Source organism: Pollicipes pollicipes, unplaced genomic scaffold, assembly GCF_011947565.3.
Source record: "Pollicipes pollicipes isolate AB1234 unplaced genomic scaffold, Ppol_2.1 Scaffold_3447;HRSCAF=4054_pilon_pilon_pilon, whole genome shotgun sequence".
In the NCBI taxonomy this organism is placed as follows: Eukaryota; Metazoa; Arthropoda; class Thecostraca; order Pollicipedomorpha; family Pollicipedidae; genus Pollicipes; species Pollicipes pollicipes.
Window position 1 is genome coordinate 23,698,797 of NW_023596297.1, and position 26,119 is coordinate 23,724,915.

At 49.9% G+C, this 26,119-nt stretch overlaps 2 protein-coding genes across 2 annotated transcripts in view; both read right to left on the minus strand.

Annotated features, from left to right (window-relative positions):
• Nucleotides 1–4,746, minus strand: part of LOC119092326 (twitchin) — an 18,387-nt gene extending 13,641 nt beyond the window's left edge. Inside the window, exons 1-5 of the mRNA XM_037215291.1 lie at nucleotides 4,559–4,746; nucleotides 3,790–4,063; nucleotides 2,643–2,733; nucleotides 1,525–1,697; nucleotides 870–1,138 (exon numbers count right to left, since the gene is read on the minus strand). Coding sequence (XP_037071186.1) covers nucleotides 870–1,138; nucleotides 1,525–1,697; nucleotides 2,643–2,733; nucleotides 3,790–4,063; nucleotides 4,559–4,746 — 995 coding nt within the window. The remainder of the gene's footprint in view (nucleotides 1–869; nucleotides 1,139–1,524; nucleotides 1,698–2,642; nucleotides 2,734–3,789; nucleotides 4,064–4,558) is intronic.
• Nucleotides 4,053–26,119, minus strand: part of LOC119092093 (disorganized muscle protein 1) — a 25,516-nt gene continuing 3,449 nt past the window's right edge. Inside the window, exons 2-9 of the mRNA XM_037215067.1 lie at nucleotides 19,815–19,977; nucleotides 16,935–17,076; nucleotides 8,037–8,175; nucleotides 7,014–7,220; nucleotides 6,049–6,217; nucleotides 5,223–5,355; nucleotides 4,606–4,842; nucleotides 4,053–4,108 (exon numbers count right to left, since the gene is read on the minus strand). Of these exons, the coding sequence (XP_037070962.1) occupies nucleotides 4,826–4,842; nucleotides 5,223–5,355; nucleotides 6,049–6,217; nucleotides 7,014–7,220; nucleotides 8,037–8,175; nucleotides 16,935–17,076; nucleotides 19,815–19,977 (970 nt within the window). The 3' untranslated portion in view covers nucleotides 4,053–4,108; nucleotides 4,606–4,825. The remainder of the gene's footprint in view (nucleotides 4,109–4,605; nucleotides 4,843–5,222; nucleotides 5,356–6,048; nucleotides 6,218–7,013; nucleotides 7,221–8,036; nucleotides 8,176–16,934; nucleotides 17,077–19,814; nucleotides 19,978–26,119) is intronic.

Here is a 26,119-nt window from a genome sequence, read left to right on the forward strand (position 1 = left end):
GCGCACGACACATGTCGTGGCGCAACCTTGCATGGGGCGCACGCAGCTTTATAAGCCATGTAGCAGCTGGGGCATGTCAGAACCGGAAATCGAAACGTCCCCCAGGCGTTCATCACTTGTTCAGTACCCCCCCCCCAAAAAAAAAATCAGCTGCTTATGCGAAATACTGTAAGTTATGGTACTTAGTCAGCTGTGTATAATGTGTTGCATATCACACAACTATGACTCACCAATTTCTCGACGGGCTTTTTCTCTGAAAAGGAAGCGAAACATTAATGCAAGGACTCCTTTCGCAGCCACTTCCGCACATGCATGCTTTGAGGAGTGTTTTGAGATGGCTAATTTTCACATGGAAAAATGATCTGATAATCCTCCCTTCAATGCCCTGAAATGACAGACCCCGGCCAATAATTTAAATCAATTTACCGTTGACGGTCAGCTGGCAGGAAGACTCGGAAGGCCCCGAAACTCGCTCCGGGCGACCCACCTTATACAGGCCCGACGACTGCTTCTTGACGACGACAGCGACAATGCGCCACGTTCTGGCCGTCGAAGCTCATGAACACATCTGGCGTCTCTCGCAGGATGATGGCCGTTCCTGGAGGACAGGAACAAATCGTATTAGCTTCGTGCGGTTTGGTGTGCTTTCTTAAGTGCGCTGAAAATATCTGTTAACCAATTGGGACAGACAGATCGGCGCAAATCACGGCTTCCTTCTACAGCATCTATACGAAACTTGACCCACCCAAGGTATCGACCAGCACGTTGGACCGCCAGCTGACTTGACTCTACGTCAGATACCTCCGTCCGAAACCATGCAACCACACTTGACAGGTCGGCGGCCTCCTCCGACGCAGGTTGCGACTCACCTGTACCAGATGATCTCCGTAGACATGTCCAGCTTGGCGAGCTTGCACGCGAAGTCCGCCGACTGGCCCTCCTCGACCGTCACCGGCTTTAGCTGGGCGGCGAACTGGGGTCGCTCGCCTTTTGGCTTGGGCTTCTCCTCCTCGAAGACCTCAGAGACAGTGACCGGCTGCGACTTGACCTCGCCCTTCTCGTTGCGAGCCACCAGCTGGTACTCGCCGCGGTCAGCCGCCGAGGCACCGTTGATCTCCAGTTTGACCGCATACTCGCCCTGTGGCAACACCGAGGCTCCTTCAGAGGACTTGAGTGTGCATGGATAAAATATGCGAGGTGTCCGGGTGGCTGAGATGGGGAAGGAGTTCGGCTCAGATGGCCAGGGAGATAAGGAGACAGGCTCAGATGGCTAATGTGGGGAAGGTGGTAGGCTCAGGCGGCCAGGAGGGATAAGGAACGGGCTCAGGTGGCTGAGATGGGGAAGGATGTAGGCTCGGGTGGTCCAGGCGGACTGCTTTCATTCAGCAAGACATCAGGATGTCATGCAATTGGTAACAAGACTTATTGACTGACTTCCCGCCTGGCACAGGTGCGTCCACCGACCCGTGGCGCCGGGAACATGCCGACCATGAGCGTGCCACTGAGACGTCCGCCGGGACAGACCTGGGAGACCTGCTCGACAATGACCGAGCGCCGGGAGTCGCCGGTGACCTGCCGCATTTGGTGCAGCCACTGCACGTTCGGCCGGTTCACGCAGGTGATGCGCGACTCGATGATGACGACACGACGCTCCCGGATCACGATCACCCGTGGCTGCTGACGCATCTCCGGCACCACTGTCGGCAGAGACAGGTGTTATCTCCGGCACCACTGTCGGCAGAGACAGGTGTTATCTCCGGCACCACTGTCGGCAGGGACAGGTGTTATCTCCGGCACCACTGTCGGGAGAGACAGCTGTCAACTCCAGGAGCACTGCCGGGGTGACAGGTGTTATGTCCGGCCCAATGTCGGAGGGCACATGTTTTATCTCTGCCACCACTGTCGGAGGAGCATAGGTGTTATTTCCGGCGTCCGCGTCGAAGGAAACAGGTGTAATCCCGGCAACAATGTCGGAAGGGGCCGGTTTTACCTCCGGCCCCACTGTGGCAGGGGGCAGGAGCTATTTCCGGCACCGCTATCGTAAGCACGACGTTAAGAAATGCTCAAACCCGTGCACTGGCGGCAGAGTTTTACAAGCCGTTATTCTGGTGTTGTCGGGAATTGTAAATGGCCCGAATATTATTACCCCTGGCACGATTGTAAGAGAGCCACGAATTGAAACTGCCACAATTGTGCCTCCTCTCCACCTCTTCGGTGAATGGCTGATGCTCAAAAATGTAATGCATCGCAAACTCGCGAATATGTCGACGCGTAACGCTGTGCAACACTAAAACCAAGAACACAGAATGTTAACACTCACGTTCAGTCACGATACTCCGCCGAGACACACACACACACACACACACACACACACACCACACACACAACACACACACACACACAACACACACACACACACCACACCACACACACACACACACACACACACACACACACACACACACACACACACACACACACACACCACACACACACACACACACAACACACCACACACACCCACACACACACGAACGTCACGTACATACCAACAATCACAAACAAACGTTTGTCACCGGTCCCGAAGCATTTATCAAAGGCACAGTAGCAGCCAGCTCAGTACGACGCAGAGGCACACTGACCTTCAATGTTGAGCGTCAGATTAGCATTTATCTCGCCGGCCTCATTCTTGACGCTGCACTTATACAGCCCGGCATCCTCCGGCCGCGGCTCCTGCAGCGAAGAAGTACACGGTTACTCCCGAACGATGCGGATGGCTTCACTAGCACACAGTCAAGGCTGCTCAGCCTGCGTTGTGGCCATCGCAGCGAGCATGGAACCTGATGATCACGTGCTTACACTCTTTCATTTGGTCTGAAGATGGTGTCACTCGCGGCCAGTAAGCACACCGACACTTCTTCGCATACTTTGTTTTAATTAGTTTTTTTCGATCACCGGTATCTTAATGAAGCGTCCTGTTATCTGTTAAAAAATAGCAGCTGCAAGGAACTTACAGCGATTTTGGGTAGCTCCTCTACTTTTCAATAAGGGTGCAAGCTGCCATCTTGGGGACGCTTAAAAACCCACGAATGACTGTCCTTTTTCGTAAAATGTGTGCATTCTCTGCAGCGGAGTGGAATATCACCAGTCGTAACAAGGCAGCTTAATTCATGTATAACACCCACATTGTGCAAATAATTGTTTTAATGAGAATGCATCATTATAGACATTCGTCTATGATATGAGGTTTCATGTTTAGGTATGAGGCTTCATAATTGATAAACTGGGGCCACTTGTTTGTGTACTACCGTGATAATGAAACACATTGTTGGTACTCATCGGGAATGAAAGTGTCACCGCTGATACAAACGCCGTTTAGCTAAGTGACCTGTACACAGTTTCCTCTGAATGGGTCGGAGGTGATGGACAAATTAGAATGGAGGTTTGCAGCATCACGATTGAATCAAATGTTATCATGAATCAGTACTGGACTAAGTTGAGGCTCTTATTTAAGGGTTAACAGCGGAGCGCCAACATGCCAAGCCAGATTTGCTCAAAGCTGCAATCTTCGTTCAGACATGTGAATCATCAATATCATCACAGCGCGACATCACAGATTGCGCGGTGGAGGCGCCTCCGCTGTCTCCAGCGCAAGCCCGCGCCGCGTCCAAGCATGACCAGCGCGCCGCACCGACGTCACCCCGCAGCATTGCCGGTGCCTCCCCGCAGAAGCGGAGCGCGAAAGCAGGCAGATGATCAGCAGGCGGCGCCGGCGCCGCCCGGCCGTACCGGTATCCGCAGGTTCAGCGTGAAGATGCTGGCCTTCTCCTGCTGTGTGATCTGCGTGCGGTTGGAGTGGCGCACGGCGCGCTGGCCGTGCCACCAGGAGGCGGTGACGGTGCGCTCGGAGCGCACGCGGACCTCCATCACCACGGCCCTCGGCGGCTCGGAGCGGATGGCCGGCGGGCCGACGAACACCGGCGGCTTGGCGGGCGGCGCCGGCGGCTCTGGCTCTGGCTCGATGTTGAGCGCTAGGTTGGCGTGGCTCTCGCCCGAATTCGTTCTTGGCCGTGCAGCGGTACTTGCCGCCGTCGGCCGCCGTCGGGTCCTGGCCGACCACGGCGGCGTCACAGGGGTACGGCACGACACAGCACCCGGGCGCCTGGACACGTGCACGGATCACCCGCGCCAGGACGGTCGGTATGCATGCATTGTACAGACTTCACGCACATCTATGCGTTTAAAGCAGGCTCGATCCTACTCTCGGATGCAACAAAAATTGTGCATGTTCGTTCATATCACATGTCTGTATCATCCACCTGTAGGCGTGTACATCAAAACTGTGAGTAACGTACAATACAATTTGTGTAGGACGCAGTTAAGACGATCAACGTGTACATCGACATCAGACATAAAAATTTGCTTTATTGTTAAGAAGCTGGTTCTATAAAAATAGCCATTGATTACTAAACCACCGTACAACACACCATATCTCGGCAAACGCGCAACGATCACAACACTCAGGCATGGTAGTCACCTTCCCCGGCTCAAAACCTGCCCTTCACACCAGTAGCCAGGCTCGGCGATCTCAGAGCGGGCACCCACCTTCAGCTCCAGCACGACCTCGTACTCGCCGTCCTTGAGTGGCGTCGTGCGCATGCTAATGCGGGAAGAGGCGCGCACCACCTCGGTGGCCTTGTGCCAGGTGATGTCGAGCTTCGAAGAGGAGCGCACGCGACACTTCATCGTGATGAGCGAACCCGATTCGTTCGATGTGATCTTCGGTTTGTCGGTGAAAGACGGGGCCTTGCCCGCCGGGGCCTTGTCAGGGCTCCTCGCTAGCTGCGGGAGGGCGGCAGCCACCGTCACCATACGCTGGCCACGCCAGTCACAACGGACGCAACTGCATCGAAATGCGTGCGGACACACAGGGCCCCAGGAAGAAGGAAACGTACCAGCAATATGCACTCACCCCAATGGGCGCAGCCCTTGATGGCACACGCAAGCGACGCTTGGGTAGATCATCGAGAGGTTATTCATCGCGCTGCTAATGCATTCCAAAATGACCTCACACACGATGACCTCCTTAACCTCCCTTTGTATGCTCTCGGCTCCCAATGTTAAAGATATCTGTCTCTCATGGTGACAAGCCGTGAAAGGCAAAACTGCCATTTTTAAGTTGGCCCAGCATTGGTGGGCAATCGGTCAGTTTTCTGACTCACCTTGGAAGTTGAGCGCTATGTTGGCGTTGCTCTCCCCAATCTTATTGCGGGCGTTACAACGATAATTGCCACCGTCCTCTTGGGTCGGTGAAGACACAGTCAAAGTGAGCAAATACGTATCCTTGCTAGTCTCCTGAAACAGCCGAAAAGTGCGTTCCAACCTGCTGGAACCGACCGCAGGCACACCACACCGCAGACAGAAAGCTCGTAGTTCTAATTCCTGAGAGACTACCACCTCCAAGGAGCCGATTCTTTTTAAGCCCCCGGGGTTTTCTTTGGATCCGAGCTTCTGAAAGTTTGCACGACCCAGAGGTGCATTGGGTATGCAAATAAGTCCGATCGCCCTGCATTTAAGCTAAGCAGTACAAACACGGAGTGTCCTTTGGCAGCGCTGCGACCTGAGTTCCCACAGAAGTAGTCATTGAAGGATCATTGGTTCTAGGGATGTGAAACCGTGCAACAGTGTGGCTGACATGAAGAGGAGCTGGTTTTGATCAAGCTGGCCATATATCCAGTACTCTAAAGCTTCCTTTCCAATCGTGATGCAAGTTAACACACACCAATTTCCAAAGGTGATACAAGTTAACGCACACATCTGCAACACACCCAGAAGATGCGTCAGTGCCCGGAGATAGTCTGCTGACCATGTCCCTACACCAGTGATCCCTCGACACCGCTTCCCGCCGACCATCCCACCATTCAAGCCAACATTCCCTCACTTCACTTCCGCACACTGCGCCGGCCCGAAGGACGGCTTCGAACACGTGATCCATCCGCACTTTGTCGTGCTGAACCCCGCTCGATTCACCCGACCCAGGTGGCTGACCTTGCTAGCTATCCGAAGGCGCGAGGAGGCCGTGACAACCTTGGTGCCGTGGTACCACGTAATGACGGGCATGGGGTTGGCCTCCATCACGCAGGCCATCACCAGATCGTCGCCCTCCTGCCGGATAGTTGGCTTCTTCGGGAAGCGCGGAGCACCGCCGCTGGGCTCTCTGCCGGGCGGCGAAACGAAGGCTGTTACCGACTGTCAGCACTGCACAGGGCACCAACACCTCTGCTCGTGTTCGTGTCCATAATACGCTAGCATGGTAAAAAGGTTTGCCCAGGTTCGAATATATCTACACACTCACACACACAATATATATATATATATATATATATATATATATATATATATATATATATATATGTGTGTGTGTGTGTGTGTGTGTGTGTGTGTGTGTGTCTGTATATAAACATTCATCTGTGTCTGACACAACCAGACATAACGATAATAGTAAGTAATGATAATAATAATAGCAATCGGCAAATCCCAAAACTAATTCTAACATCGCAGAGTCCAGGGCGGGATATACTGACAGATCAATTGACAAATAAATCAGGCCTTTCAGAGACCCAGCGAATGCTGAAGAAAACGTGCAAGCAACAGTTCTGCCACTTGCAATGTTTTTCCTCGCCTTGCAGCCTTGAGTCGCAATAGTGTGCTACATTTGCAACTTCACAACGCATAACGGAGCTAAAGGCATACATTTAGGGTTGTGATATTGGGGAAGTTTGCAAGAACCAGGATTAGGTTCTGAAATACAAAACTTTGGAATGGTTGAAGTTTTTCTCTAATCAACTTATAATTCAATTTATTGGTCCGTGATAAATGAAATCTAATTTAATCCGTCCCACCGGACAGCCCGTGATGAACGGCTGCCAACTTCCTGCTGATCTCGTGGCAGATGTGCATGTATGCATCTTTCCAGCTAGCCAACAAGCACAGCTGCAAGCCGGATGTCTTACTTGGCTTCCTCCTCGTCTCCAGCGATGTTGAGATTGATGCTCGCCGAGCCCTCTCCGTTCTTATTCTTGGCAACAGCCTTGTATTCCCCTCCGTCGGACGCCTGGATGCCGAAGATTTGCAACGATGCCTTGTACTTCAGCTTGCTCTCCGTAGTGATGCTCATTTTGTGTCTACTGCTTTCTTTAATCAATGTGGATTTGTGATACCTGAAAGGTATTGGCGTATTGATACCCACACCAGACAAGTGCAGCAGTTTGGGTAACCGACGTATAACATGCTTTTGCGATTGGACTATCCTATGGTGTAGGGCCGGTGTGCATGCACTCTTCGCAGCAACAAATATCCTGGCATTAGTTGTATACTATCGTATAAATGAACGTTTCGGTTATGTGCATGATATTACAAGCTGCGACGATAAAAGAGGCTGTCGGTGATACGCCGATTTCTGTTTACGCCGCTGGCATGGACGCCATTGCCATTTCTTGTCGTATAGTGCCGCTTGAAGCTGCTGGCGACAATTTTGGTCGCAGAAATGCGGCCGGCGACAGACAATACATTTTTACCACCCCTGCCTCTCACCGCCATAACGGACATTGCAAACAGTGCACCTATTCCCCGAACAGTCCCCTGATCAGTGTCCCTGCCCCTTCCCACTACGGCGGCGCTGAAAGGACGACACCCGTCCCCCGTCACTGCACCGGCCACCGCCGTCGACGCGTCCATCGCTCTGCCATCAGAGCGAGAGACGGCGCCACCGCCATCGTCGCTCTGCCATCGGAGCGAGCGACAGCGCCACCGCCATCGTCGCTCTGCCATCAGAGCGAGCGACAGCGCCACCGCCATTGTCGCTCTGCCATCGGGGCAAGCGACAGCGCCACCGCCATCGTCGCCATGCCATCGGAGCGAGCGGCAGCGCCGCCGCACGCCCTGACCAGCGCCGCCGCCGGCGCCGCTCTGCCATCGGAGCGAGCGGCAGCGCCACCGCCCACCCTGGTCAGCGCCGCCGCCGGCGTCGCACTCACCACTGCATCGAGGGCTGCGGGTCAGCAGTCAGCCGACACTCGAACGTCACGGACGAGCCGTCCGCCGCCTGCCGGATGACCGGCTTCTCCGTGAAGGAGGGCCGCCCCACATTCTCTTGCTGCGCTGGCGGCTCCTCGGCTGGGGAAGGGGAGGGAGTCAGCGTCAGCGGCGGCGCTAGGGGCGTCCAGACGGCCCGAGGAGCGTCACCGGAGATGCGTCATCCTCGGCTGGGAGGGGGTCAGCGTCAGCGGCGGCGCTAGGGGCGTCCAGACGGCCCGAGGAGCGTCACCGGAGACGCGTCATCCGCCATTGACGCGGACCGTGTGATAAGTCGAACCCCACGGTCGCTGTTAGAGAGCGTCCTCAGAGGGGCCATCAGCAGGGGTCATCGTTGGATATCAACAGCAAGCCCAAGCATCATCACCAGGTATCATCAAAAACTCAATGCGGTATTCGCACATCTCACCAGAGCACACTATCGTAGTGCACTATCAGTGAACACATCCGGCAGGTGTCACTAGCAGACGTGAGTAGCAGACATCATCAAACGTTGTCAGTGCACGTTACCGCACACGTCATCAGTGTGACGGCGATAGTTCAGATCTGCGTCGGAGAAATCAGAGACACTGAGTTCGATTCCCCGCGGTGGCTTCCGTTCCTGTCAGGTTGAGAGGCAAGCGATGCCGCAAAGCCTTAACAGCTAGTTGCATCGTAGAGTCGGCAGCGGCACGTCAATGATACACGGAAATAGCAGGTGTCACGCCCTGATCATTATCAGAAACGGTGGCACGAAGGCCCAGTTAGAGCAACATCAGCGTCTGAAAGCTGAACAGGGACCTCCAGCACAGAGGTCATCATGGCGGCCGTCTCAGGAAGCCACCACCGAGTTCGCGCCTTGTTCACATGTGACGCTCACTGACACCCCGCCGGTATTCTTCGGGTCGGCGGACACACGCCCGCAGCGTGGCTTGCTACTTGCAGCGTGTCTTTAAAGCGGTGGCCAAAGCAGCTGTAGCACACATGCGTATGACATCAGAAGGCGGAGCTCTGCGTTGTTCGCCACATGCATCACGTACAGTGAATGGACGTACAACAAACAGTGAACGTGGCGTACGACACTTAGATATGCTGCACGTGAAACATCCATGCGACTCTCATCCACCGCTCCGGGACATCGGCCATCAGATGGCCGATGTGTAGTTATGTACCACAGATTCTGTGGTACATAACTACACGGTGAACTACAGATGCCTTGGGAAAAGCGCGCATTTCCACGCCAATAAAGGGGCGTATAAAAAGTAAGGCGTATAAAAAGTATTAGCACAAGAACAGTGTCGCCTAGTGAAAGGCTGAACAGGCTGTGTGCTTGTCATCAGAAAACTTGGTAAAACGCTGTAGAGATAAGCCTACGTCCTTTAAAACGAGAAGCTCTGTACACCCTCAATAACTGCTAAAACTTCGCTATGAACAAGTTCATGGCAGATTTAACACGTGTCCGGCTGGCCGGCTGGATACCATTCACTCGGGTGGAGGTCAATTTGACCCCCACCCGGCACCAAATTTACAGGGTGTATTGACCTGTACGTGAACTCACTTAAGTCAAGGTTTCAGGTTCCTAGCACACGACCTTTGGGTCAAATAAGGTCAGTCGATATCAACTTCCAGGCTGGTCTCCAAAGTGCCCCCAGAACTTAGATAACAGCGGTCACATGTTCATTTAAGGTCAGTTACCTTGTTTGACTTTTAGTGGGGCATGGTGACCAAAATCATACAGGACTGCTCTGAGTTTCGCATTTGAATAAATGACAAATATTGCGCTAGGCAGCATGTTCTTAAAAAATGTTGACCTGGGTCATTTTAGGTCCATGACCTAGTATAACCTCTAAGAAGTCCATGGAAGATGTAAAATGCGGTTTCTGCTATCAATAACTTGGAAATGAGCACCAGAAACTATCACATACCCTATACCCTAGGGTGATAAAATGGATTGGTTTTGGCCTTGGTTTGACCTTCATACCTGACCTTAGGTCAACCTAATTTGCTTATTCAATTGTTGAGTCGCCTTAGAAAGCATTTCAGGAATGTATGGCTTCGTCTAACACTCTGTTATTGCATAATATTGAACGATCCCTTAAAAACTGACTTCGCTGAAACCATGGCCTGGCTTCGGCTTGTCATAAGTCAGCGACCTTCCAAATAACGTGTAAATTGCTGACACCAAATGATCCGTTATTCAATTGTCTATAGCTATGCAAAAAGTTGGCCCAGCTACGCCGCGCCGTTCGGAAATCATTCTGGAAAAACGTTTGAAGGGTCAATTTTACTCCCACCCGAGCGCGTGTTAAGCTACATCACTTGCCATAAAATGTTGAAGTGCCACTTCACACTATGTTACAGCCAATGCACACATTAAAGGTCTGTTCGAATGACAGGTAAAATGATGATTAGCCACGCAACTAAGGGATATTTGCCTCTGCTTTGTATGGCACATGAGATGAGGCTTAGACGCTCACAGTGAGTATCCCAGCATATATCTACCTTACACTACTAGAAAGGCCAGTTTCGACAAAAGTTACCGCAGGGCAACATCTGTCGAGACAGGCTCTTAGAGGCGTTTGTCAGTTTAAAAGGCTATCGGCTATCAACACTGTGTGTAGTTCTCCCCCTCTCCAACGCACACACACGCTACTAAGGGGAATAAACACGCGCAGCAGGCGACGGAGTGGTGCGTGACCGGAGCAAAGCCTGAACTGCTTTGCTTATTTTACATAGTTACACCAGGCATTCAGACGCAGACAGGAGGATAAACATCGAGCCTGGCTTATCTGCGTCAAATGTGACTTGTCTCTTCGATCGCCCAGAAATGGCTACGGCCGTGTAATATATAAGACGCACTTCCCGCTCAAAACAACGAGGCAAAAACACGATAAAACATTATTTTACGAGATGGGCTGTAGAAAGAGCGGGTCTTAGCATCAACTAACCCGTTTTTTTAGCTTTGGTGGTTCCTGCCCGCCTTGGCCCACCCCGCTTTTGCTGAGCTTATATCTTAGCAACCCCTGATCGGAACGTCGGGAGGCTTCCAGCAAGAAATAACGCAATCATCTTAAAGTGTGTTGACATTTTTTCAACGCCATTAAAAACGAGCTGTTAGAACACAAGGCCCACACCTTAGCCGTCCATGAAGATGCTGGGGATACCCAATCCTATCCATCCGTCAACTATCGACATCCGACTTGACCATCGACAGTACCCCATCCCAGACGATGCACGCATCCCATGGTGTCGAAAAGTGCAGCCCCATCCTTTTGTTTGCATCAGCTTTGTTACCACACTGCCCCCGCGGTTCATAACCTTTTTATCAATTCCCACACCCTGTACTGTCTCTCGGTCTTGGAGCCGCAGCGTGTCGCCTGAGCAGTGTGCAAGGGGTGATCAGCGTTAAAGCCAGGATCGTTACCGAGGCTGGTCGGCGAGATTCCATGGTGGCGACTCTCCAAGCGTTGAGTTGGGGTGCTGTGAGGGATCTTGTCACCCGAAGTGACATCCTTGCTGTGTTCAGGGTCTTATATGAGTCTCGGCCTCCGGTGGCGGTGCAGCCACTGTCCACCCCACGTACCGCTGTATGCCGGTGTGCCATCAGGGCGGAATCGGCGGGCGCCCTTGGGCTGTCAGATTTTCGAACCACTGCACTGCATGTCAAACCCACAGACCACTTATTGAGGAACTAGACGGTGCACTTGGTGTTACGTGATGTGTTTTAAAACAATCATGTTTATATTTTTGACGAAAAAGTGTACGAGCGAATGCATGATCAAAAGTGTGCGAATGGGGTCACGTTGTTGGAATTTATATATATATATATATATATATATATATATATATATATATGATAGAATGAACTTAAATGAAAACAAGAGCCAGCAGTGTGCTTCCGCAATGCTGCAATATCACCATAATTTAATCTCCCTTTCGAATGACATGGGAAACGTAGGATTGTCAAATTACGGAAAAGCAGATGAACACGGGTGGGAAACAGGTCGAGATCTCAGCGACCAGACTTCGCAGCGACATGAGGTAAAATCATACTGACAGAGGAGAAAACGTGCAACTTCACAGGACAATTTATGTCGATCTGTGCAGACTTGCACGCACAATCGTGCACAAAGCCGCCCACACTGTGCAATTCTTTAATATTCTTATTAGATATCAGCCAGCAGGGCAGGCAGAGAGGTCTGGTTTTACATTTATTTTTATTATTTGCATTCATTTTATTATTTAGCATTGATATGGTACAGTCGGGACGCAGGAACGCAGGAACGCTAAACATCATTGCACCAGCGCCTGCAGACTCGATGGAAGGACATTCCAATGGACAGGTAACTCCTGTCCTCATGGGCTCCCAAAAACAACGGACTACATCCGCTCATGTCTAGATATGACGTGCATGGTGATTCTCGTCTGCTGCCGATCCCTCGTCCCACGCCGGACAAGCCGCCATACCAGCAAAACTTCGAACCTCCAACCTATCCTGCCCCGCCGCCCCACCCTGCCGCGCCGCCTGTGCAGTCACCGCAGGGTCCAAAGGCAGGGGGCAGCCGCTGTCGATACATCGGTCATGCGGTGGGTGTTCCAGCTCCACAGACGGCTCCTGGGGCCCCACACAAGGCCCGTGCTTACGGTTGAGTCACGCCTTCCAGCTACTCCATGGGGCGTGTGTTTGTTTGAACACATTCAGGATGTTGCTGTTGAGAAATGCAGCACGTTTATTGGAGGCATGTGCAAAGAATAACACGCCATGGCTAAAGGCACACTGAATAATCTTATCCGCCTGATTAACTGTAAGCCCCGGAGGAATAGTTTCATAAACTAGCATGCTGGCGGAGATATCGCTTGCTCAGCACAATATTGAACTATCCAAGTCAACGCAAATGTTTGCGAAGCGGTTTGATACCACTGAAAAGCCTTCGAATGCTTATTTGAAGGTGCTTAATAAACTGACAAAATCTAATAGGTTTTCAATGACTCACAAGAGAAGCCTGGCGCTATCGCAGCATTCCTGCTGATGCGAGTAATGCTTTGAAAGTCAACATAGTGTGATCTCAATGTCGAATGTAGCACTGCCCGCAAGCCTGGTGAAAGGGAAACCGCCGGCAGAAAAATATGTGAATGCAACCGAAACTTTTGCAGCTGCTTCAACAGCTGCATGGCACATGGCATTTACCTTTCCTGAAAGTCAAAGCAAATGTTTAATATTATGGCGTTCTAGCCATCCATAAAAAGCTTCTTTTTGCGAGCTGCCTTTGCCAAATTACACCCATGCATGCACTAATTTTCCGTTTGAATAGCAAACTTGAGTTTTGAGGTGTCGAAGTACATGAATTCAAGTTCAAAGTTCTCTAGTGAATTAGTGTCGTGCGGCTATATAATAGGTCCAGATACTATGTCATACTGACCTACAGCGCACCAAGAAGGATTGGGTTGGCAATTCTGAGCTCTGTTGCGAGCCAGCGCGCCAGTTCAGGGCCCAACTATTGCTGCAGTTCAAGTTCCGGGCTCCGTTCGAACAATCAGCGCACGCAATGCCTATTAGATCTTAGGTGGTCTAGGCAGGCCGTCTCAAATAGACATTTTTCTCATTTGAGGCATGAGTGAAGGCGCACGAAACATCTTGTCAATGTTATGCTTACAGCTGCGTTAGGCGAGTGTATGTATGTCAAACAGGCATCCGCCAGTCAGATACCCTGTGGGGAGCGGAAGGAGTGAAGTGATCAAATGCGGTGATACAGTCATGTGGATGGTATGAAAGCTTAAAAAAGGCACGCACTTTACTAAATCCGCAAATAGAGATCTCCAAAGTATTGCAATATCGATCTTTCAAGAGTAAGAAGTACACTTACTCAACGTTCGCAAACCTTTTTAGTACTAGCTTTCTTTACAGGGCGAAAAGGTAAGCCATCTCAATGCATCAATTTTGACTAAAACAACAGGCTCGGCCAGTATGTTTGGCCTGCCGTATCAGTAACTAAATTGACGTATTAGTAGCTAAATAAACTGACATATTAGTAACTAAATTGACGTATACTTAACTGACGCACACATATTTATGTAGCTTTCGTGGACCAGTATATTTCAGTTTAGGCAGCAGCAGAGTGCAGTCAATATCTGTTTTCCAAAACGACGCTGGCTGTTTGGTGAATCACTAGCGCTGATTTCGCTCGGTGACTTGTAAACGGTACCATGGGTGACAGGCCTATCCTTGACTGGTGCTTGAGCACGTATAACTGGCTGTGCAGGTCGGCTCAGACCACCGCCATTACGGTACTTCGCCCCTTATCACACGGGGTCAGTCTCACGTCACTGCAACGTCGGGTCGGCGATATCCGGGCCCCGTCACACGATGTCAGTGTCAGATTAATGTGACGCCGGCTCGGCGATGTTTAGGCCGGTCCCGACACATGCTCTCCGGCTTCTTCGCAGCCGTCAAACTTAATGGTTCTGTCTCGGTCGGCAGGCGAGGCTAAGTTTTATCACCCTATCATGCTGCAAGAAAACCACGCATGACCAATTGCAGTCGGGTGCGACTGTCTTCAAATTCACCCTTGTAAACAACTTTCAAGGATGACAGTTGTTGAGAAACTCTGCTTACAGATGTGATCATTGGTTCCAAGGGTCCCAGTTTTTATTAAAGATTCCAGTTATTCAAAGATCCTGTTTTTAAGCAGGAATAACAACCGGGCAGGTCGTGGGAGGTTCACTGCAGCTGAAATTGTTCCTACCGTTCAAGTAAAACCCACTCGGCATACGACATCGTCGTAGCTTTTTTCCGGAAATAGCATCGAAATGAACTGAAGTAGCAACAAAAACAATATCTGTGGGCCATGTTAGGTCTCGCATTGCATAACCAAGCTGGAATGCTTGTGACTGCCGCCTAGATTCTTGTCGTGTTTGCCCTCCCAGGACTCTGCCCGGGCTCGGCCCCGGTCATAAACGTCTCCGGGCAGCGTGACCATGCCGCGTGCCAAGCATGCCTTCCTTGGAATGCTTGGCACGCGGCGATGTGACGTACATTGCGCATATGTTGGCAGGTGAAGCATGTGAGCACTCTGTGCTTCCAGACAATATGCCCATGTTTTGGGCCACACCAGCATGGGCATAAGTCATGACTGCCAGCTCTAAGGCTGTGATTCTCGCTTCGAGTGGCTTTCATCTCATGATCCTATATGTGCATGGACAGCATCAGAGTGCAGTGTCGGCTCGACACCAGGCTACGTTTACGTGACAAAACGTTTCATATTTGAGAGCGTCTGGATGGGAAATCTGAATGACATATGGGTCAAAAACCTACAGTGGTTTCAGAGCAAAACCAGAAATTCGGGCACGCTACCACACATTACATATTTCCAGAACATGCGTCGAATAATCCTTTCAGGGAACCTCAAAACTTTTCGATGACTTGCAGTATCAGGTGTCCATGCGTTCTACTTGTTAATCTTTGAACAAGATGGATGAACACCAGTTTGAAACGCGCTGCGCAAGACGACGTGCAGCCGCATCGAGCCGCACGTGCGCGACAGCCATTGGGCATTCAGAATGCAAAGGAATGTTCTGGCAACGAGGCATACCCACAGAACTCATACACACAATGAAGCCATTCCACGGTCACATTTAGAATGAGATCGGGCGGCCGACCATTTAAGGGGAAAGACTGCGACGATATAAATGTGAGTCGTGCATCTTAATGGAATGTGTGAGACCGCTGCGCAAAAGCAACGGGTCTTAGGGGGCCAGATTGTTGCAACTATAGAATCGTCGCTGCTGCCAGAGGGACCCAAGAGTAGAAGGTGGCATGGCCCACTTTCCATTCCATTGGCTGCACCCTCGTATACGCCTATTCATGATAATGCACAGGTAAAATAACTTATGTGTCAGTATGGACAAGGTTTTTCAGACTCGCTTTATCCGAACTAACCAAATCATTCAGCGGATCACAACGGAATGGACTACCTGAATTTGACATAATTTCAAACCAAATCTGACAAATCGAGTTTTTTACTACGCGAGAACAGTGATGTATAATATCTCTGTCGACAGTGCGCACGTAAAAAGTGGAATGAGTGCCCCCCCCCCCCCCCCCAATAGATTTGTACTGTGTACGCCAGATCTTTTCATCTGGTGGTTCCCATTGTGTGAAGTGGTTATTGACTGATGTCCGTAGCTTTTATCCACGCCTTACCAGGCCGAGATTGATAAGATAAAATGATGAGAATGTTGCCAAATTAACCGACGTCACGAGCATAGCCAAACCATGAGCCAAACCCAGGTAACTGTTGAATGGCGATAAAAATGTCATTTTTAACTTTTTGAATTTTTTGCAGGGGTCAATAAGGGTCAAGGTCACTTCAGGTCAAGTTTTGATAATTATTCAGTGACAACTTTCCCAGCAACAACAAACGCCATTGTCGTCTACAGGGTCGTACGCAAGATCTCACCAGGTGTTAGGTGTTAGGTGTTAAGCAAAGGTGTTATGCCTTATGCCGAGCAAAGGTGTTATGCCGCCGCTTATAAACGATAGTGCGCCCAACACGTCACAAATTATAAATTTGTAGACAGGTCGGTGTCAGGGGCTCAAAACGATGTAGCGTTATTATTGTTCAGGACCAACTCCTAGCGCTCCACCTTACTCGGGGCCTGCAAAAAACCATATGTATTTGCAGTGATGAGGCACACTTTTGGTGCATTTGGGAAGTTGCGCGCGCGATTAGGGTGGAGGCGACAAAATGCGTTGATTAACACGCGGTTCCAACCCCAAAGGTTTCATGCACATCACGCATATCAAGGCATGCACGAAACGATGCGATTCGTCAGCAGCAGGGTGCCCACGCTCGCGTACTTACTGTTAAAGTTAAGGCCAATTGTCGCATTGCTCTCGCCAAGTTCGTTTTTGGCGATGACCTTGTACTTGCCAGCATCATCGACTGTGGCGTCACGAATTTCCAACGTGGCGGAATAGGATTTTCCATCCTTCTCCACCTTCATCTGTGGACAAGGGACGAGACAAGACAGTTAAGTGTAGCTCAGTGGACCCGTCGGTTATGTGTGAAACACATCATCTTTCCTTCCACCGCAAAATGCGATTTCAACTGTGCCATACAAAGGCAAAGTCGTAAACTCTGACACTTCCGAATCTTTGCCCGACTCTGTTGATCGGGAAGGCTGAGGCTCTTCTCGGCTTTGTCCGCGTTACTCAGGAAATACACGGAACTGTGAAAAAGTTATCTTTAACCGTTCTCCACAAAAGGATGTTGGTCACTTTTTAATGATTTCATTTGGTGCACCATATAGATCCAGCCAATGTAAGAAACCTCTCCTTGTCATTCCGTTGTGTTCGCTCGCGATCCGTTGCAAATGGCTATCGTACATACATTTTGTGTGCGGCAAATAACACCTTCCTTGAAGAGACCAACTACGTGAACACACATGAAACTGACTTCCAATAGCCAATCATCTCGAACCTAATATGACTTAGGGCCTCAATGGCAGGCGAAAGCATATGCCCTACATTTAAGCACCAAGTGGTATCAAGTATACCTCAAGCGACTTGACTTCGATGTTTTACTGCCGGTCATAGGCCTGGTTCACATAACTGACTTTGGTTCCCACTGATCGCTTGTTAAAAATGCGGCACTGGTTCTTGTTTTCGTTATTTCTGTCCTAAGCATCCCCGTATCTTCTGGATTGAAATAAATGTTTTAACCAATCCCAGAACGGGGTTTCTGATTTTCACAGGCTCCTTCCAAATACCAGCAATTCCTTGCTCCAATTATTCTTTAACAAATAACAGATCTTGTTTTCGGGTTCTCATTGCTTCTTTCACAAACATCAAACCATGGTTTCCATTTTCCAGAAACACCAGAGCCTGGTTCTAAGTTGCCATTCACTCCCACACAAATATCACATTCTGCTTCCGGATTGGCCCATTCGCAAACACCAAGTTAACTTATCACATAGCGGTCATTGTCCATTGAACATAAGTCCCTTCTGAATTCAAAACTATCAGGTTCCGATTGTGTAACCAATGCCTTCAGGTGTCGCATGATATACGAAAAGGTTCTTTCATGGTGAAACTTAAAAATAAGGTCATAAGACAATAATGATATCTGAAGAAATTCAGCCCAAACTGTCTGATTTTCTGCCGTCAGCGCCCAGCGTCGTGAGGCGTTCGGCGCTGTTTTGTAGCGATGGGAGGCTATGTCATGCAATGGCGTGTTTCTATCGAGCGTCGTCATTTCAACGCATTGTCCAAACCAAATCGTGCAGGAGTGCATTTATGGGCTGCATTTTCGTTTTAGGTCAACATGTTGGACGTCAGGAACCTGCAGGAGGAGCCCCAAAAGGTTCTGTACGTTACCCATTCCTCATCATCTCATTGATTTCGTACTGTCAAATTTGAGGCAGCGTTATTTGTACATAAATGTTTCATTTACCGAATATGAGACAAATATCTTCAAAGCTACCAGCCATTGATAGAAGTCCTCGATTTTCAGTTATATCCTGCCAGAGGCACCTAACTGCATGATCTATTAACACGCGTCGTGAGGATGGGCATGGGTTCATGACACAAGTTGCAGACGAAATCCTGGTTCCTGCTAGCTTACTTGATATCGCTATTTACTGGATTTGAGTTCTTATATTAGATCGTTTGCATTCATCAGGCGAGATTTTGCTTCTTTTTTTCCTTTTTTATTTTTTAATTTTTATAAATAAAGCCTTCTTTATTTGTATTTTTTAAAGGCTGTGCTTTGGTTCCTGCCGGATCTCCTGGCAGATTCTTTGATGGACTCTGCCTCATGCTGGATCCACGTGAATATTCCAGGCTCTATCTTGGTTGTTGTCGGATCCTTCGGTTCAGTGCTGGCCTGAACCAGGAACACGATCTCAGAGAAAAACTGATGAATCAGGCACAGGCCTGATTCACGGACACTTTACTGGTTTGCTGCCAACAGGCAGACAACGTCCAAGGCCTTATATGGCAAAGACAGTATTTGCGTAACTTTACGTAACCATCTTTATGCCACTATTTTTTCATTATTCTTTATATAGCTGTCTTTGCGTAAATATCCGGCATTCGGTCTCTGGGTCGTGACCCAAGTTTGGATCGTTTGACTTCTCTAGTTGGGTTATGGAGACTCGAAGAAAAATGAGTCATCTTAACAATAGAAAAAAGCAATTATGTGAATGATCAACACGATGCATGCTTCAATGCATTATCCTCCCCCTCCACCTCTCCACGAAATGGGTCTGGGCACGAAGTGAGTTGACGCTGCTTCCTGGCCAGAAGTAGGCTAAAAACCACCTCGCATGACACTTAATGATGGTTCTTGGATGCTGAACTGTCACGAAAGACAGACAGCACAATGGACTGATATGACCCATTTATATGGTTTTCCAAAACCAATTGGCCCTATTCACTTACGTTTAGGCATCGCCTGCGTGGTGATGGCGCTCACACCTTCTATCACATCGCCGATCTCACTCTGCACAAGGCCTCCCACAGTCACCTGCTCGATTATTTCCACTCCACATATCCACATTTGGAACAGGCGAGAACTGTGCTGCAAAAGCTATCGCAAAATACGATATCACGGAGAACCATCCAGCCTGCTTCATCTTCCCAGCAAACCATGACGTCACGCACGGCCGAGCGACGCTAACTCAGCGGACGTGGGCCGCTGGGAAGCCATCACCGGCGGGCAGCGTAAGACGGCGGTACGTACCTTGTGCCGGGCGGAGTCCTGCACCTGTACTCCATCCCGGAACCAAGAGAGCGTCGGCCGGGGGTCGGCCAGCACGCGGCACGCGAACGTCAGTCGCTTGCCGTCGGGCGCCTGCTCGATGGTCGGCTTCTTGGCGAACGTGGGCGCCAGGCCGTCCGCCTGGCTGTGAGGGGAGAAGGGCGTTAGCAGGCGACCCAGGGCGGGGCGCGGTGCCGGCGCCCGGTGGAAGGCACGAGGAGGCGACTGACCAATGCGGGTGACGGGACGCAGCTGTGCAGAAGCTCTCGACAGCCGCGCGGGTACATCTGGGCGGGAGTAACCGTCGGGAGGAAGAGTGGTCGGGCGGGCGAGCGTCATTCCACATTGGGAACAGGCGCACTAAGGTGACTTTGCAGAGAGGAAAGCCGTCTCAAACGAACATCACATCAGCAGTTATGTCATGACATTCTATGGTACGAACCAGGTTCCTGTGCACGTCGCCAGGTAAGACCATCAGTTTAATTACAACTACATTAATTGTGCTCCGAATGGCGAGCTTAACGTCCCCGTGATGTGCCCTGCTGCGGTCGTCCCGAGTTTGCTGCAAACGATAAACGAACTGATCAACTAGACGAGATTACAACATTCAAGCCCTTGGATGATGAGCGCTTATTATTTCGGCCCGGACAGGTTGCGTGCCAAGGGACGTACCATGCAGTCAGCTGAACAATCTCCATGATCGCGGGTATCCAGCATCCACTTTTTTCGTTGCCTCGTAACCACCAACAGAACATGAATTTGTTGCCATAGCAGACAGAATGAATGAAGGCCATCTCAGCAAAACAGGGTCTAAAGGGTCAGCATAACTACGCTGAGATAACAAGGTGTCGTCCGAATGCGTCAGCCATCAACAGGAAAAGAGCCAAGTGGCTGCCTGCTCAGCAGCGGCCGCATGCTATCTTGTTAGTACGACCTTCCAACGCCAGACGGCAGCAGCTATCGTCTGGTCAGCGGACTTGATGTCGTCTGTTCCGCAATGCTTGGTGACAACGCGGAACAGCCTAAGCCAGCCCACTGATCCGCGAGTGGGACGAAATGCATCGTGTGACAAAATTTATCGTCTAGCACAATAAATGCGAGCATAGCGAGCGAGCTGATTTCTTTAAATTCGTTGGGGAAATTCACGTTCTCCGAAACACAGCTCCCTGCCATGCTAAGCACATTTTAGTCAGTTTTTTGGCGGCTCGGAATCTAACTTGGCAGGTCATAAACACGTAGGGGGCTGTCCCGTTCGCACAAATAGAAGGCTCCTCAGTGTCCGTCAGCATCCACTCTCCATCACCTTTGCACAGGACTCCATGCACCCTTGCAAGCCTACGCGAGCAGGCGCGTTTGCGCGGCCAGCCGCACCGGCACCATACGCGGTCTCGGTCACCTCGGTTCCCACTCCCGCCCGCGCACCCGCAGGCTTCGGCGCCTCAGCAGCGAGGTTTCAGCGCTGGAAGGAAAAGTGGAAGCAGTTTGGCGCCAGAAGCCTTTCAGTTAACGCATGGGATGGAGCTACATGGTCTCTGTCTAACCCAGCATCTGTCTATTTCAAAGATATGTCCGGAGCTGGCAAGATTATTCGTTGGACTAACTTAATTCGTGTGACCAAAGTGAAGAAAAGGTAAGAGAAAAACACACATGTTGCATACAACCGCTGTCAAGTGTGTGTCAAATAACCATCATTACAAAGGTATTGCGCAAGTATCCCGACCCAGCCAGACTCCCCTTACGCACAGGAATTCCCCACCTACAGGGGTCCCTTATACTCTCGCAGTGGGGTAGCTGAAAGCGCAAGTCACATCTGGCATGTTGCATCGGTATGGAGCACAAACTGCACAGGCCTGCTGACATACGTGCGTCTATTATCGGAGCCGTGCCCCTGGTCATGTGAGGCGGCTGCTCGGCCGGTGACGTAGCTACCTGTCTTGTCAGAAATCATTGGTGCAGTCGGATTACGCAGAAGCATCTTTTTAAAGTGTGCGCGATGATCGAGTACGCATGGTATCGGCATATTGACTAACGCATTTCATCATCATCAGACCAAAAGGGACCAATGGGTCAACTGGTCCACTTCATCAAGTTTACAGAAAAAATACTCGTTGCTTGGCCCATTAGTGCCATCTATAGACACTTTCTCTCGGCTCTTCTCTCCCACGCTCCTGCTGGCAAGGAAGCCCTACACTTGACTGTTTCCCACTTCTCGGTCACGCCTGCAGACGTAAACACCGCGTTCCAACTACAACAGAACAGCCCTCGGCAATACACATTGCCTTCGATGCGACGCAATATCCTGGATCGTTTAACAAACAGAAAAGATCTGGAATATCTGGAACATCGTATTCTCATGACCATGTGGGGGACCGCGGGGGCGGCATCTAGCGTATATATTGTTGAGAGCCTCATGGCATAAGTACGCATGTTCAAATGAGAACCAAATGAATACGTCAGTGGGACTGTGAGCTGAGAAAGAGTGCACGCACAAGACTCGAACAGTTTGCAATAAGTAGTGAGATTGCTAAAATCGGTAACCATTTGGTAAAAAATATCCGGTCCGAGTTTCTCGAATATGCAATGAGCCGCTCCCGGCAGGTTCATCGAATTTGTGTATTCGTCTACTGGTAGATTGATTTAAAACCTTCTGGCGAACAATCATTTCCGCGCCGAGACCAGTAACTGAGTTGTATAGCGTCATAATGGAAGTCCGCACACAATTCGCGCTTACGCAGGCAGAGCTTTGCGGTGTGTTTCTCGCTTCGGATAGTTTTGACGCAATGTATCAGTCTCGCACGCACCACTTAGTGCCAATCATGCAATGCGATGTAACGCCAATTCATCGCAGGAGGTCATGAGGAGCAAGCCCAAAACTTTCGAACCAGAGCTGTCGTATCGCTGTTTCTTACGAGTCTATGCATCCTACATCCAAACCATCATCCAAATTTCAAAATTAATGGCCACGGAGTAGGCCATCGTAGGTCAGTGTAGGTCCTGTCGCACGGCAGAGCCAGACAGCCGTATCCAACGAGCCGACCTTACCTTCACCTGACTAGACCTTGCACGACAAATTTTGATGATGTTATAACATGTTCTGACGCGCCAAAGCAGAACATTTGTTTGTTCGATTCGGGATAAAAACTACATAACCATTGATATGTGTTCCAGAAGGTCCCGACAGTCGGAGAAATTGGAATAAGCGTGACATCGTCATGGTCTGCGATGATCACAGCTATATGAATAAGTAAAAAAATAAATAAAATAAAATAATTTTGCTTTTCCTTGTCGAGACTGACCGGAGCTATCCATCGTCATATAATTGCATTCAATCCGTCAACCAGTTCCTAAGATAACGAATGGAGCTTCTTTCACCCTTTCAGGAGGTCGCGGCTGGGGAAGAATCCAAGACGTGCCGGGTCACGAGACTGATGGTAGGTCATTATAGATCAGAGGTCAGTAAAAACGAGTAATTAATGGTCTACACGGCCGCGCAGAGCAATGCGAAGTGTTTGATGTGGCTGCAGCGGAGGATTATGAGGATATGGTAGGATGGGCATAAGCTACAATCAACCATTGTTAGGTGTAGGCGCAAAACATTCCAGAGACTCAAGGCATGCATCAGTTCCGCTCAGGCTAGGAGCCTGAGGTCGCTAATGGGTTCGCTGAGGCCAGTAAGGGGTTCGCTGAAGCCACTAAGGGGTTCGCTGAGGCCACTAATGGGTTCGCTGAGGCCACTAACGGGTTTGCTTATACTACTAAGGGGTTCGTTGAGACCGCTACACTAGTCTTTCGACATCAAAGGCATCGCTACAAAGTGCAGCCACTCATCAGTAGCAGTCGGCCGCGAATCTTCTGTGTCCGAACGCTTGAATGCATATCCCGGAAGTGCCAAGATCCCCATGATGATAAAGGGCTTCAGGCATAGTTCACACGTCACCACCCATGGTTGCCAAGTCACTTGGCTTATGATCAGTGCGACGGTATTTAGTTCAAAAGACTGGGATTTAGCCAGCACATCATAGATGATACTGCACTTGTCTTCACACCGTGCACACCTCCGGGTGCATGACTCTTTGCACGGACGACAGCAGACTGCGATGGACTGTCGCTGACGCCCCAAATACCGCGTTCCACGCCACGTCCCGAAAAATGTCTGAATGAAATAATTTGACCTCATGCAGGTAGGTCTTACAATGACTGTTTTACGGAAACTCTACGCCGCATGAGTCCCGCCTCAGACGTCTTTTGATCGAGCCAACTGCCCCAGGATCGCGCATGAGATCCTGGTCAGCCAGCGTCGCTTCACTCGCGGTTTGTTGACGCGCACGGGGCGCCGGCAGACCGACAGCTGCCTTGTAGCCCTGACTCAGCGGCGCCGGAGAGACCCACGCGGCTCACCACTGATATGACGTCATGAGGGGAACAGCAACAAAGCGGCGAAGCTGCCTGCGGTTTCTTTGTGTTCCGCTGCGAAGTCATCGCCGACATTGCCACATCAGTTCCGGCTGTAAGTATTGAACATTTTGCGAAAATGTGCCGGAGCAGCCTCGTAGCTTTCGCTGCGCTTAAGAGCGCTAGGTTCGCTGACGTGCACGGAGCGTTGGCAAACCGACAGCGGCCTTGCATCCCTCAGTCAGCGGTGGCGAAGAGACCCACACGGCTCACCTCTGGCATGATGTTATAAAAATAAGACCAGTGCATATATATATATATATATATATATATATATATACGTACACATGTGTTGTTAAATACCTTGGCGTAAGAGCATTTAAACTTAATGAGCTTTTCTGCACTTGCTCTAGTTTTCTGACTCCGGTTGTTTGTTTATCATAGACACTGAAATAAATTCGCCGATGTTTGGCATTTATTGGTTGGGCTGACGTTTTGAAATTACGTATTCCATCTTCGAAGGTATACAAATACAAAATATAAGCGACGAATATATAATTACAGATTAGTTAGGTACAATCAGTAGTGTACAACAATTCGACATTATCTTGTTTAGTTCGATCGTCGAATTGTGCAGATTTTAAATTATGTGGTTGACTTTTTTAGGATCTTGAGAATTTAAGCGGCAAAACATGTGGCGAATTGTAAGATACAACATCTACCGATGCCATCGATCGTCCCTTAATAGGGTGAGGGATGAATGTGGCCTTGGTTTGGTTGTTCACTTCGGTGGCGATGTTTTGATCGTGACAGCCTCCAGAACATAAAGCTTCCCCGATTTGATGATCATGTGATGATTATGGCTTTTCTGATGAGGTCGTCTCTGGTGATGTTCCAGCCGAGTGTTACCATGTGCTCTTTTGGAGCACCGTCAGCCAACTGCATCGTCAACCAGTTTGAAAGTGTGGTAGTGGTGACAATAAGATAGTATGATTGCACATTATGTTATTTAAATGGGTCAAATCTGGCCGTGAGATTATTTCTGTGATGAGCTGGGTGACCTTCCTGCTTTTTTAGTTGATAGTGAGTGTTGTCTTGTCCTGGTTGACTGGCTTGAGGTTGTCAGACGTTATTTCCTTGAGGATACGTTCGTCTGTCATATAGCTATCAGGCATTTGATTTTGATAGAGCAGTTTAATTGGATTTGGCTTATGTCCGATAGCGTGAGCTTCAGTTTGATATCGCGACATAAAGATGAGTTTCATGGTCGACACTATTGGAGTAGCCATTATTTTTCATGACTCGTTTGATGCGCTGTAGCTCACTGTATAGTTGCGTTGCGTCCAATCAGAGCAGAGTGTAAAGGCTCTTCGGAGGTAGGAGCGCACAACACTGATCTTGTACCGGTCGGGGCACTCGCTGGTGGCACTGAGGAATCGTCCAGCATCTACTGGCTTTTTGTACCTGTTGTCACGAATCGTTATTGGTCAGCAGTAATGTCTATGTCTAAAAATGGAATGCGGTTAGTGACTCTTAGTTCGTAGGTGAATGGGAGAACTGAAGCTTGTTCCGTCGCATTTTTGGTTCGATCAGTTGGCTTCCGTGACTGGCGTTAATAAAAACGTCAACGACATATCGTGCGTAAAATGCGGTACGGAGGGATGCATTTCGAAGGATACTGTTTTCCACTTGACACGTGGAGGCGTTGGCAAAAAGCGGTCCCAGGGAAGACCAAGGGGAACGGATGGTCCACGTCCCCCTGGGATCGCTTTTTGCCAACGCCTACATGAGCCACGACGTGGAAAACCAAGTGATGCCTCAGTGCCACAAGCCAATGCCCCAACCAGCACAAGATCAGTGTAGTGCGCTCCTACCTCCGAAAAGCCTTCACACTC